Source organism: Myodes glareolus, chromosome 3 (genome assembly GCF_982192425.1).
Source record: "Myodes glareolus chromosome 3, mMyoGla1.1, whole genome shotgun sequence".
Taxonomy (NCBI): Eukaryota; Metazoa; Chordata; class Mammalia; order Rodentia; family Cricetidae; genus Myodes; species Myodes glareolus.
This window is the reverse complement of record NC_142028.1, coordinates 79903392-79918376: the sequence shown is the minus strand read 5'-3', so window position 1 is coordinate 79918376 and position 14985 is coordinate 79903392. Positions and strand designations below refer to the sequence as shown.

General features: G+C 35.6%; 1 protein-coding gene across 1 annotated transcript; it reads left to right on the top strand.

The window, feature by feature from the left end:
- Positions 1–5270: 5270 nt before the first annotated feature.
- LOC125412626 (selection and upkeep of intraepithelial T-cells protein 7-like) lies at positions 5271–13370 on the top strand. The gene is made up of 5 exons (XM_085685913.2): positions 5271–5615; positions 8520–8798; positions 9567–9680; positions 10263–10385; positions 13028–13370. Exons 1-5 carry the CDS (start codon positions 5276–5278, stop codon positions 13186–13188), a joined length of 1017 nt encoding a protein of 338 aa, XP_085542039.2. The 5' UTR covers positions 5271–5275; the 3' UTR covers positions 13189–13370.
- Positions 13371–14985: the final 1615 nt, after the last annotated feature.

Here is a 14985-nt window from a genome sequence, read left to right as displayed (position 1 = left end):
TCCACACTGGATTGTATGCAGAGACTGAAAGACTGAAACAGTGAGTCCTCAATGGAATGTCATCATCAGGCCTTCCCACCAGGACTCAGGAAACCATGTAGAAGAGGAGGCAGAGACATTGTAAGAGCCAGAGGGGATGGATGACACCAAGAAAACCATGTCTTTCAAATACAGCGGGACTGATGCACATATGAATCAAAGATCCTGTGGCAGTATCACAGAGCCTGCCCATGTTCAAGCCAATGGGGCCCAAATGTTGAAAGTGGGAAGTGGACACAAGCTCCCATCCCCAACTAAGAAGCCATCTCCAATAGAGATATGCTTGTAATGAGTAAAAATCAATTTTCTATAATGGAGTATGACTGTGGTATTAACCATACTGAAGGTTAAGCATCATGCCTAAAAGTAAATGGCCAACACAAATGAACTAAATTGTATTTTTATAGATGTTTTGTCTCATATCAATTTGTTTTTGTCTTATTGGTCTTTTGCTTATACTATGGTTCCTGGGTTTGTATTTAACAGTGTGTGTGTGTATTTTTCTTATACTTTCTCTGTGTTTTTTGTTTGTTTGTTCATTTTTTAAAGCTGGTTTGTGTGCCTTTTGATGCTTACCTGTTTGTTTTCTGAAGACAGGGAGAAAGTGTGGAGTTGGTGGGTGGAGGATGGGAAAATTTGGGACAAGTTGGGGGAGGTAAATATATTTTATGAGAAAAATTATTTTCAATAAAAACACTATGATCTACCTTATGAAAAGTCTTTGGCAATTATTACTTGTCCTGTTCTTACTTACCCTCCACTAAACTGAATATTGCAAATATTTAGGAAGGAAATGCAATAGATATCCAGAAGCATTGAAAGCACTTGGTAAGTATTGGAGTGGAAAAAAAACTAAATAACGTAATTATAATGGTCATTTTGAGATCGTATGATTGTCAATACAAGCAAGACATTTGTGTGTGTATGTGTGTGTGTGTGTGTGTGTGTGTGTGTGTGTGTTCTCAAGCAAAATTTAAAGGATAGTGATTTTAAAAAGATACATGCCTGATCTCAGATATCATCACAAAACAAGTAGGTCATGTTGGAACAGGTCTACTCTAAACAACAGAACTCAAAAGTGACAGAGCACAGGATGCTTGTGTGTGTGAGCTCATGGGGCTTTTACAGAAACAAAACAAATAGAAACCTTCCAGTTTTCTCAGTGTAAGGATAGTGATTTTAGATTGGTGAATGACAGACACCACCCTGGAGGAAACTGGTTGAACCTGGAGAGATTTCCAACTCTGAGCTCGAGGAGGTGTTAGTGAGTAATGGCGATGGAGCTTTGCTGAAACACCTGCAGACACTGAGAATTTTTGAAGGACCGGGAAAGAAATTCTTTCTGAATGCTGGAGCTCAAGTAAGTGATCTGTGTGTGGATGTTGGAGACAAGGGTATTTCCTACCTCTGTAAGTCTAGATTTTAACTCTAACTTCCTACTTAATAGACAGTTCTTCGTTATATGTGGGGCTTTGAAATCTGACAGATAGTGAAATCCTTCAAAAGAAAGGGTTTGCTTTTCAATTTCATTATCAAGATTGGTGACATGGTTCAGTGTGCCATGAATTTCAGAAAGTATACCATTTCCACAGAATATTTTTTTAAAAAGAATCCAGAGAGAAAATAGTGGGACCAATGTTTTAAACTTTACATTCATAACACATGTGTCTCTAGTTAGTAAATTCTACTTACTGATTATTAGTTATATAGTAAGACATATGTGATAAAGTTTGTACACATAACTATCCAACAAAAGATCATCACCCATACTTTGTTTATTTAAAAAAATACTCTTCATCAAGGGATTTTTTAATTGAGGTTTAACTGAAATGCATCAAAGTCTGCATTATATTCAAGATAAATAATTTGTAAAGTTTTAAATATGTGTGCAATCAAGAAATTATCACTACAGTAATATAATAAGTAACTGTGACCTCAAAACTGTCTTGGTGAGCTTTTGGAATCATTCCCTCCTATCTCTTTCCTTTGACTCTAGGACATCTATTTGACACTGATAAACTATTATAATTATTTGCATTTCTAGAAGATTTTATGTACTTGTAATTATAACATGTACCAATTTCTTCAGACTCTTTTGACTTAGCCAAGTCCTCTAGAAATTGGTATCCATCACTCATAGAAAAATCTGTCATATTACTTTTTATTAATGCATATATTATATGACTAGCTTAGCTTGTTTGTCCATTCTTCAATCAGAAATGTGTCAAGTTATTTCCAGTCATTGGCTTTTATACATTGCTGTTAGGTATAAATCTTCCTGTACTTTTGTTTCTCTTGTCATTTGCTGTTAAAGAATAACTATCCTTAATAAATTCAAACATTAGGTTATTTTTTTCTGAAAGTAGTGGGTGATAATGAAGAGAGATACTGAAATCATACCAGTAATTCAGTGATCACATTTCTTATCATGTCTCCTTGTTGCCTGTAGCCTCCTTTTCCAGGTAGTGAGCCAACTAATGATCCTCCCACATCATGGAATTTAAGTCATATGATGGAAAAACATTATAGTACTATACAATGTGCTATTTATTGTTAGATAAATAGAACACATTTCATTAACTTTTAATGTGTGTACACTAACCTCACAAGGGCCAAGGAGACTTTTCTCTTTCTTTAGTAGTAGAGGGATTTTGCTTATCACCATGACCATAGGAGTTTTACTCCTCATGATCTTGACTCACATCTACAGCATATGGTGATGTTTAAAGTCCTGTATTTCTCTATTGTTTGAAATCCTTCATTATTGTTGGCTCTCAGGCTGATTTAGCAAGCTGACACAGGGAATCAATTCTTGTCTATGACTTTAAGGTGATGTGTGCTTACCTGATAAAATACAGGATACCCAGCTAAATTTGAAGTATTTATTTGTCTAAATATGACATATACAAATATTTGGTTATATTTATGTAAAAATTAGTCATCTGCTTAAAGCTGAAATTCAAATATATACCATGATTTTGTTTATAGGGATAATTTAGATAAAGTTTCAATTTATCAAGACCCAAAATTTTGTCTAATTATTTATTTACTTGCTTTCCTTGTTATTAGTCCTCTGGGGCTTTCTAGTTTTCTACAGTGAGTTTTGATCATATTCATTTCCCCAAATCATCCCATATCCATTCCATACCTGTTTATTCAACTTTGTGTCCGTTTTTTAAACTCTTCAAGATCAATTTTATGCTGCCAAGATATTCTAGGAATTGCAGTCTTCCTCTGGAGTGTGGTCAACTTTTAAATATTTGTACTTAAGAAATCTGGCCCTTCCTTTCCCAGAAGCTACCAATTGGTGATTGCTCTATGCCCAGGAATAGGATTGGTTCCCAGCCTCCTTTTATGTTTGGCGTCGATTGGGTTTTCACAGGTTTTATGCATGCAGTCTTGTTGCATATCCAGAAGAGTATCTGAAGGTGTTTCCTTGTAATCATCCATCATCTCTGGCTCTCATTCTGTTTCTGGTTCCTTTTAAACAAGGATCTCTGAGCTATGGGAGGGGGAGCAGTGAGGAATACATATCCCCTTTAGGGCTAATCATTTCTCAGTCTCTTATTTTCTGTACTAGTTGCAGTTATCTGTGTTAATCACCATCCACTGAAAATAGAAGCTTCTGAGATGGTGACTGGAGTATGAATTATTTGATGGGTACAAGGATATGTTATTAAGAGTCAATTCAATATTATGTCAATTTAGCAGCATAGTAGAGTTGGTATTCCCTAGGGTCTATGGGCTGGTCTAGCTGTACTTAAGTAATAGAACATGATGAAATGCAAGAAATTAAGACAATGGAATAAAGGTACTGATACAATCTCTCCTGATCAGAACATGTGTGAGAACATAGGTATTCTATCAAGCACTGGAAAGCCTTACTCTATAAAAGGGAAAGTATTAAGCTTGTCCTTTTTATAGTTAAGAACATCTGTCTATCTAGACAATCTTTGTCTCATGTCTCATTGTCTATGACCACTTTCTAGTCTCAATTCCAGATATTATGAAGCTTAAATTCTCTTCCTTTTCTGAATACTGTGGATGCTTTCTTTTTCTGCAAGTGATGATGTCTTCAGGTAAGAAGTTTCTTTATTTATTTTCATTTATGTTTTCCTTTAAAATATTTTCAAAATTCTTTTGACCATTTAATACATGTGTGTAGTGAACTTATGTTCAGCTCATTCCCTGTTCGCACCCCTTCCTTCTCCTGATCAGACTTTTCTGTTTCCCTACAAGTCCCACAGTCCTTCTACCATCTTTTTGTGCCTGGCCCTTTGAGTATAATTAGAAATGCCTGCATGGGATTGGGCAGAAGGTTATTTACTAGAACACAGGCAACTTATTCTGCCCCGACATTGGAAAAATGTTAGCCCCTCTCCCAGAAACCATTAATTGTCAACAGGCTCTTAGGCCTGGGTGGAGAACTCTACTCCTAAACCCCTGCCCCACCCACGATGAAATATTGATGGATTTGATAATGTGCAGCACTGTGTCAATGAACCCATGGCAGAGCACTCCATCATCAGTGGGTGATGTAGATGCTCCATTTAGGGAAGAGCACTCCACCATCACTTATTCTTAGCATCCTGGCCAGTTGTGGGCAGAGAGATCAACACAGATCTCAGACGGAGGAAGGGACTTGAAGATGACTGACTCATTTACTTTTTTCTAATTAGTTTTTGCTGTGGAGCCAATCTAAGATACTCTTCTCATGACTCATCCTGAACTGATGGAGCAGAACGTCATCACTCCATTGTTAAGACAAGTAAAACATTGAAAAACAAAACACTGAAAATCAGAAAGTCATTGTAGCACCATAAAAGTCAGGTCACTAGGAGACCAGAAACCAAAATAAACATCCCATTCTAAGTTGTTCCTATGGGGGAAATCCATCACAGTTCCCAACAATTAACCAATTCTATGGCCCTGTGAAGTTCCAAAATAGTTGCATCGAACAGATTCTTCTTCTATACGACTGTTTTTAAATAGAGAAACTAATTATTGTTGCTTCCTGCTCCCTCATCTTCCCAAATATAATTTTATAAGTGCAATGAAAGTATTGAGTTTTCAAAAAACAAAACGTTGATGGACTACAGGGAATATAGTCAGAGGTGAACATTTGGATCAGGTACGATGGGCAGTTTTTAAAGTTTTTTAAAACAAAGTTAAGAGGCAGCGGTGGTTTTGGCTTCAGACTTACTTTGGTATTCTTTATTCTTCCACAGAGAAACTGATGGTGACTACTCCCACAAGACATGTGCTAGCTAGAGCAGGAGGCCAGGCTGAGCTCAGCTGCCAGGTGACCCCACCACGCAGTGTGGAGTCTATGGAGGTGCGCTGGTTAAGGAATGGCCATTTCCAGCCTGTTTACCTGTACAGAGGTAGCCATGGAGCGGATGGAGAAGCTGCACCTGAATATGTGAACCGCACAGAGTTTGTGAAAGACGCCATTGGGAAGGGCAGAGTGGCCCTCAGAATTCATAATATCAGCATTTCTGATGATGGGCTTTACCGATGTTCTTTTAATGAGAGTGGTTTCATTGATGTGGCCAGTATGAACCTCAGTGTGGCAGGTAAGCAGCTTGGGGAACATAGCATACCAGTGTTCTTGTGTCCAATAAACTGAAATACATGGAAATTATCTTGGTGGCTTTTAGGTTTTTTTCATATTTTAAGTTTTTAAGTATCAAAGTTTTATTACTTATTTTAAATAAATATTATATATTTATTTTTAAGGTAACACTAAATCATTGAGGCATCCATATAAATAATTGCTGTTATCTGCTAGCTCCAATAATATAATAATTTTTTAAAAACTTTTCTTTCGTTTGTTGATATTATAATACAATTACATGCTTTCTTCTCTTGTTTCTTCCAAACCTTCCCATAAACCTCTCATAACTATCTTTCAAGTTTATGTTCTCCTTTTATATTTAGTATTGTTACACAAACACACATGTGCACATGCATATTCACATATATTCCTAAATATATTAATATAACGTGTTCAGGCTGTATGTTACCTATATGTATGCTTGTTTTCAGGTCTTAACATTTGGTATTGGATAAGTAATTGATATGTCCTTCAATGGGAAGACTACTTCCCCCACCCCTCAACATTTCATAGCTGTCTTTGTGTATAATTTAGGAATTTGGGCTTCTACCCCCAGTGCAAGGGCACCTTGGCATGTCTATTGTTGGTTGTCTCTTTTCAGTTCATATTCAGAGAGTCATACCAATGAGACTTACTGGGTGTAGCTTCTTATATTACTAGTAGACACAGTCTCACAACAAATTTCCTGATCCTCTGGATTTTGCAATCTTTCTGCCCCTTCTTCTGCAGTGTTCCCTGAGTCTTAGTTATGAGAGTTGTTTTGTAAATGCATCTGTTGGTACTGGGCCCCACAATTCTGAAATTTGATTAGTATAGTTTTCTGTAATCATCTCTGTCTGTTTTTAAAGAGAAATTTCATTGACGGGGTGAAGACTACACTTCTCTGTGAATAAGAGGATAAATATTTAGAATGCAGTTAGGCATTATGTTGGTTTAGGAAAGTGGCTGTTGTCAGTTATCCTTGAAGATCCCTATCTCCAGTATTGCTAACCATGGGTAGTTGTCTAAGATTCTAAGACTAGGGATCATTTATCTCTTGTTGAGTGGAACTTAAGTCAACTTAGAGAAACAAATTGTTACTACAAAGGTATATGCCCCACTACTGCACCCTTAGGGTTATTTTGCCATGCAGGTCATTCACATGGTTAGTAGGCACTGCAGCTGAGTAGGGTAGTTGTTTGCCTCCATCATTGAGAAATTTCTGGTACCATGAAAGCTAGGGTCAGGGAGAATGTTTTCAGGTTAGATCCAGCTCAGGGTGGAAGTGCATGGTGTCTACAGCAATAGGGACTTACCTTCCACTTGTAGGGCCAACCCAGGACAGTTATATCTGTAATCTACTTCCCCCCTTTTTACAACTATAACACCTGTACCCTGCTCTTTTCCTTCTCTATTCCTCCACCCTCGATTTTAGCAATCGTCTGATTTCACTGTCCTGGTTTCTGCAATTATTTCAGGATATGTTTTCACATCTGAAAATTTGAATCTAGGAGGCCCTGGTGAAAGAGAACAGGTGACATTTGTCCTTCTGGATCTGGTGCACCTTACTCAATATGATCTTTTCTTTTCCATCCATGTACCGGAAAAGTTCAAGATTTTACTTTCATTGCAGAATAGATATTGTCCCGTGATATATTTGTACCACATTTTCATTATTCATTCATATGTTGAAGGATGTTTAGGTTGTTTCTATTTGCTATCTATTGTGAAGCAAGCTCCTTATCTTACTCACTGAATGAATTGTGACCCTGAGAAACACTGTCTAAAGTTTGTTGTTAATTGTGTATATAAGCTGTGTGAACAGAGAATTTAGAACTGGAACAGGAAAATTGGAACAATAGATTTAGAACCAAAGAACTAGAACTAAACATTTAGAACTGGAGAATTGGAAGTAAAGATTAGAAAGAATTGGATTGGGAGAATTAGAGCTAGAGAATTGGAACTGGAGACAGAGCTGGAAGCAAAAGGCACATAACCCTCAGATCGTGTGTGTGAACTTTTGCTTTTGGTAGATAGGAAATTTCCCTGAAATCCTCGCTGCTCTGAGGCTTTTTTTTTCTTCCTTGGGTACAGCCCTGGGAGCTTGACTCACGGCAGCAACCGCCTTCCCTCTTTTCTCTTCACCTGATCAATTTTTTTTTCTTTAGCTGTGTAGAAGCATTTTTGTTTTATGAATTCCCACTTATCAGTCATTAGCCTTAACTCTTGGTTAAATGGAGTACTATTAAGGAACAGTTTTCTTAACATAAATTATGTAGAATACTGCTCATATTTTCTTCTAGAAGTTTTATGCTCCATGTTTATGTCTTTGATTTGGAGTTAGTTTTTGTGGTCTAATTCCTTCCTTCCTTCCTTCCCTTTCTTGAATGTTTTATTTCCTTCTATTTTTTGCTTTGTTTTTTGTTTCATTAGTTTTTTTGAGACAGAGTTTCTCTTGTAGGCCTGGCTGTCCTTGAACTTGCTCTGTAGACCAGGCTGGCCTCAAATTCAGTGATCTGCCTGCCTCTGCCTCGCAAGTGCTGGTATTAAAGGTGTGTGCTACCACTTCACAGCAGATACTGATCTAATTTCATATTTTTGCATGTAAGCATCCACTTTTCTCAGATCCATTTGTTAAAGATGCTTTGTTTAGAAAATATTAAAATATTCAAGTGATGGGTAAAAATCATCCAGCTTCCTCAAAAATAAACTCTGTAGTGGATAGACATCAAATAATAACAGGCTAGTCTAACTTGTAAATCAAATGTGGTGTTGATACACACATTTTCTGAGTTTACAGAACAAACAATCATGACTTTGTTGCTTGAACTGGTCAAGCCAACCTCACCACAATATCCTGATTCTATTTTCTTATTTTCTCCAGCAGTTGGATTGGAGACACAGATCCATGTTCAGACTCCTGATGCTCAAGGAGTCATGGTGGAGTGTAACTCAGCAGGGTGGTTCCCACAGCCCCAAATGGAGTGGAGAGACAGCAGGGGGAAAACACTTCCACCAGCATCAAAATTGTATTCACAGGATAAAGCCAGATTTTTCCACGTGAAGATGACTCTTCTCACAAACCGGTCACAGGGCAGTATCATGTGCTGTATTTTCAACCCTGTAACAGGAGAAGAGAAGCAAACAATTATCATCCTAGCAAGTGAGTGTTGTTGAGTTTGATGGATGATCTGAAAATATACACACAAAATTAGGGGGTGATCAATGTAAAAGTTTTAATATATTATGAAGTTTCCTTCAGGTTTCAGTAAGACAAATATTGTCAGGTACTATGATGACAGTATTAGAAGCAGGTGAACAATGACAATACATAAAAAAACACACATATTACAGCTTTATTGGCATTTAATCTTATTTCATTAGACATAACAATTTGTTGATTTTGTAATCAATGTTTTCTTAACCTACATTATAAATATTTTTCTAAAATTGAATATACAGCCAATATTATGTTTTTTAATTTTATTTTATTTATTGGTGTGTGTTTTTGTGTGTATGTAAGTGTTCATTTGAACACACACTATGGTGCATGTGTAAAGTTCAGAGGACCCTTCCTTGTGTTAATTTTCTTTTTCAACAGTGGATTCCGGGGAAAGAGAGAGCGAGAATATGAGACAGAGAATGAGACAGAGACAGAGAGACATTCTATAATTTCTGCTGAGATTTCTTGATATGTAATGAAAGAGGTTTTTTTTTTTTAGAAAAGAATGATTATACAGTCACAGAAATGAGTGTGAATGGAAAATTAATTATTTCTCCTGCTATAGGGAAATTATTTTCTGTTCATACATTAGACATCAAATTACAGAAACTTAAGGAGTAGAAGGGTGTTTAGGATTCATCATTTTCAAAACTAATGATGCTGTTTGTGGTGTCATAATATATCAAGACATCCTGTTCTTTCTTTTAGATGATCTCTTTAATCGAGACAACATTTGGATGAACATCTTAGTTTCCATTGCATGTCTAATGCTCGTTGGATTTGTGATATACATCATCCTCTTTAGCATAAGAGCACGTAATGGTATGTTGAAGGTAGAATAATTAAGGTATTTTTAAGAGATTTGGTTCCAAGTTATGCAAGTGTTTAGGCATACCTGGATGACATTGGTCTTCCAATGCCATGGCTGCCACAAGCAGATTCACAACTGTTTTGCATCTTAGAAATGTTGAACTTCATGTTGATAACTTTGAGAGTTCCCAGATATTGCTGTTCTTAGGGATGGTGTGTGCTTATCTGACTTAATTACCTTTTCATCCCCATAGTCACTTCTATACCTCTAAAGGACCATACAATAAAGTAATAAAATAATTAAAAATTAAATCTTGAAAATTAAAGGAATAATTTCCTTTTAAATAAGTAGTTCAGATCAAATGGAGTAGACTCAACTTGTACTGCTTCAAATCCAGGCCTTCTAGTGCAGCAATTTTATCTCATTCTTTCTTTCCACTAGTTACAAACCAAACTTCCAGATGACTCCATCTGGAAGGTGGAGTAGGTCGAAAGGGCATGAGATAATGACTCCTACCTTTCAAGTTGGTTACCCCTATGCTATTCTGACAATTATATGTTCCTCTTTGTTCATTCTACCCTTCTCTGTTCTAGGGTATGCATCTGAATGGAAGCATGGATGTTTCCGTATATTCAACTCAGGGCCTATTCAAATGCTGAGTTTCTTAGCCTGTGCTCTAGTACTTTTTACTGTGTACTTACCACTCCGAATCAGAGGTAAATAGGGTTAGTAGTGGTGGGATATCTATTAGTTGTCTAATTTTCCTAAAAGTAGTTTCCTTGAGATTTAGCTATGTGAGAATTTCAGCATTACCAGGAGAACCTGAGGTTTTGGTGACAGCTCAGAGGACCATTTTAGAGCAGTAAAATTTCAGATATCAAGGGCCAGGGCTGCTCTAAGTGAGTCTACAGCATTTTTAGCTGTGCTGGACATCAGATTCTCCTGCTCCTTTGCAACAAAGAGAAAAAAGAAAAAAGAAAAAACAAAACTAGAAGATATCCTCAAATCCAGTGACTCACTGTTAAGAATTTCCTGGAGGCACTGAACAATCTGTATGTATTCATGAATTTATGAATTTATGAGACAAAGTCAAGTTTCAATGTGTATTTGGGGATGACAGTTTTCAATGAAAGCATGCTAGATACTACCTTTTCCTACTGATTTCCAACACTAACAATTATCCTGGACATATATATGCCATTTAAAGAGATTCATGAAACTGAAATCTTTCTGTAGATATATTTCTGATAAGATATGGTCATAATTTAAAAGTTAATTAATGATCAATACAATTATACTAATTGTTTTTGTGCTTTGGCAATTTTCCATTATATAGAGACTTAGAGGGAAACACATGTAGAGGAGATTATAACCATTTAAAGCAAAGAAGCATTTTATTTTATTTTCAGCATGACTTCCCAACAATAAGTGAGAATTTTATAGTTATTGGGGTCCCAGCAGGGCTTTCTTTATTCTTTTATTTCCCATCATTTTGCTAGACACGTCTTGGAAAAGAATATGTATAGTAAGGTGTTTCAAGCATCTCCATTGAAAATTCCAACATTCAGCCTTTGAATTTATAAAACCAAGGGATAAAAGAAGACCTGTTAATTATTGTCCAGTGAAATAAATACATTGACATTCAAAATGTAATCACAGAGATTCAAGCCAAGGTGGGGGGAAAACACTAAAACCCAATCTCTTCTGGACATCTTCACTCAATCTGTGCTTTCCCTCACTCCTAAGGATCCTGTAGGAGAAAATACGAGGAAACACAAAATTCAGACAAAGACAATATTAGCTTCTAGATTATCCCTGATCATCAAAGAACTTTTTCAAATTTAGTGACCATACAGGGATAGTAGAAAGTTCTTTGAAAATGATAACTGTAAATTGAGCTGGATTATATGTTGAGTATATTCATAACTCTCTAAGTAACTGCTAGGATGCACCAATTTACATATCCTTAACAATGGACAAAGGAACACTTGCCATTGACCTGTGTGTTTCATATGTGTTAATCTTTGAGCAGACATATAGATTACAAATATTTCCCCTCTTCTCTCATTTCTATAGTTGTCTTTTTACTCTGGGTTATTCCTTTTTGTTCAAATTGGTTTCCAGCAGCTTCTCTTAATTTTTTTTCATTTATTTCTGTCTTTGGTGTTATGTTCAAGAAATCATTACCGAGGTCAATGCCAAACAATCCCCTTATGTTTTCTTTTAGAAGCCTTATGGTTTCAAGTCTTGACTTTACATGGTTAAGCTGTTGGTCCGATATTTTTGGTATATGGTATAATACAGAGGTTTAGCATCATTCCTTTATATGTGGATACCTAGTTTTCCCAGCAACATTGATTAAAGAGACTATTCTGTTTCCATTGTATATATTTGGTGCACTTGTCAACTTATATTTAATACAAATACATGAGTGTGTTTCTGGGCTCTCTCTTTTGTTTCATTGATGGATATATCTGCTTATATGTCAGATACATACAGAATTACATACAGAGTTTTCATTGATGTATCTTTATAATAATATTTAGTGCTGAAGATTTAGCCCGGTGGTACAGATGAAGCCTAGGAAATGTAAGACTCTGAGTTCAATTCTTAGAACTGAAAAAATTATGTAGTTGAAAGTATAATGTTTCCAATTTTGATTTTCATTTAGAAGATTTTGTGACCTCCTTAGGAATCTCATGTGGAGCCATAGATACTTCAGAATTTATTTATTTATTAAATTTAAATAATTTTTCTTCAGTATTCCATACATGACTACTTTAATTACATCATTTCCATTCTTTTCTTTCCCACCTCCAAATCCTCTTGTGGCACTCTTTTCTCTTAATTTTATGATATCTTTTACTTTAAATTTGCTGTTTATTTATGTATATACTGTTTATATATACTGTTTAAATATGTATTATATATAATACATAAATATTACACGTTGATTCCATTTAGTGTTGCTCATATGTATATGTATTTATAGCTAACTATTTGGTATTTGATAACTTATCAGGGGGTTTATTCCTGGAGAAGATTGATTTTCCCTTGCTCAGTAGCCATCAATTGTTTGTAGCTCTTCGCCTAGGCATAGGGCCCTGTGAGAGTTCTGTGAACGGTACTCACATGTCAACTGCTGTATACATTGAGCAGATCCTGCTTAAGAAACCATACTGTTGTGGTTTTGTTGGTGCCTCATCCTCCTAAATGCTGATATTACAGGTGTGAATCACAGTACTCAGTCCCAATCGTAGACATTCTATAACATGTAAAGGAATATTAAGTATTATTTTAAGAATTGATCATGTAGTAGACAATCTCACCAGTTTTATAACTTTTTCACCTTCTCCAGTCTCTCTTTCAGACCCTCAGTTTCCATTATACAACTCCTGGATAAAAGAATTGCTTCTTGTGATAGCTTTCCTGGTGATATTTTTCATGTTACCAATCATTGGCCTATTATTGAAAGAACTTGCTACATTTTCATCACGGATAAGACCAAGAACATCTTGAACAGCCAAACTAGATGACAAAAAGTCCACGAGGCCTCAACCCTACACAAAGAACTATTGGCGACTGAGGAAAGCTAGAAGCAGGATAGGTGATTTCCACAGGGGAAGAAATACCAATTCATTGTCCAGTGACAAAACATTAACCCTGGAACTATGCATATAAGTCACTTCATATGAACTGAACAGGCTGAACTGAACAGGCTATATTTGTAATTATTTATTTAGATTATATATGTTCATACATATATACATCTATACAAAAAAAACTGTTTAAAAAAGAAGCCATGAATTTGAAAGAGAGCAGAGAGTGTTATATGGGGAGATTTAAATAAAGATTTAAAAAATATTGTAATTAAATTGTGATCTCAAAAATTTTAGAAAAGTCTTATTAAAAGAGGAAAATATGTGAGAAAAATTATGACTGATATATCCTACTGCTACTAATTAAATTTATAGTTTTAATAAAATCTAATTATAAGATTCCAGTTTATGAATCATTATTATCTAAATTTCTGCCTGCTCTTAATGATAAAGAAGATATATGTAGAACATGAGTTTATTTATGTGATCTATTAGAAATCTAATGGAAAATTTCAGTTTTCTCTTCCATGAGTAATTTATGTTTTACTCTAAGTGTGCCATCACAGAGGGCTTGAGCTTCTTTTATGCTGTCTTTTCAAAAGTAACTCATGAAGTCGTTATTGTGCATATGAGGTTTTTTTTAAATTATTTCTTTCTACGTGTAGGTCAGTTTGCTACTATCTACCTCAGCATCTTCTAGTGTGTCTACATAGATCAGGTTTTTCCAAGCACATATGTGAAGCAGATAATTTTACACTACTCTTATAGATTACAGCTACTGAAAATTACTATTTTAATCCTCTTTGACCATTCTTTACATACTTACCTCTTTAAAAAACTATCTCATTTCTATTGCTGTGAAGAGACATGACCAAGGCAATTTATAGAAAAAAGGGTTTATTGGGGCTTACTTATAGGTTCAGAGGGTCAATCTACAATCATCATATGGGAAGCAATTCAACAAGCAGATAGTCATAGTTCTTGAGCAGTAGCCAAGATCTTACATCTTATTTACAAGTTGAAGGGAAGGAGGGCAGATAGGAGGAGGGAAGAGAGGGAGAAGGGCAGGAGGGAGAGAGGGTGACAACAGACAGAGTGACTGATTAACTGACAGATGTACTGGGCCTATTTTGTGATTTTTAAAGCTCAAAACTCATTCCCTTGGCACACTTCCTCCCATAAGGCCATATTTCCTATTCCTTGCCAAAACAGCCTCACCAGCAAAGGACCAAGCATTCAAATACATGAACCTATGGAAGCCAGCCTAATCCAAATTTAGATACAATCCATGAAATAATTGCATAATTTTCCATGTTTATTCATACAGAGTATCCTGTCAGAAGTATCAAGTAGGAACTAACAACAGTCTTTTTTTCAGAACTTTTATTTCTGGTATAAATGATATCCAATCTGTCCTCATATGTATATTCTTATATGGATAGTTTTGTACTAAGGTGGTAACTCATAATGCCACGATTAATTTCTACTGATTTCTTGAGAGAATATTTCTAAGACATGACATTAAGTAAGCATTTAGTACATAATTTCTACCACTGTATATTAGAAGCAATATTGAATTCTGAGGAAAAGATGTTTTGAGCTCACAATTTACTCAAATTATTACAAATAATTTCTTATAAATATGAACAGAAAACAAGCAAAATTTTAAAAATTCTTTGTTACTGTCAACCTTACAAAATTCACTTCCAAAATTTGC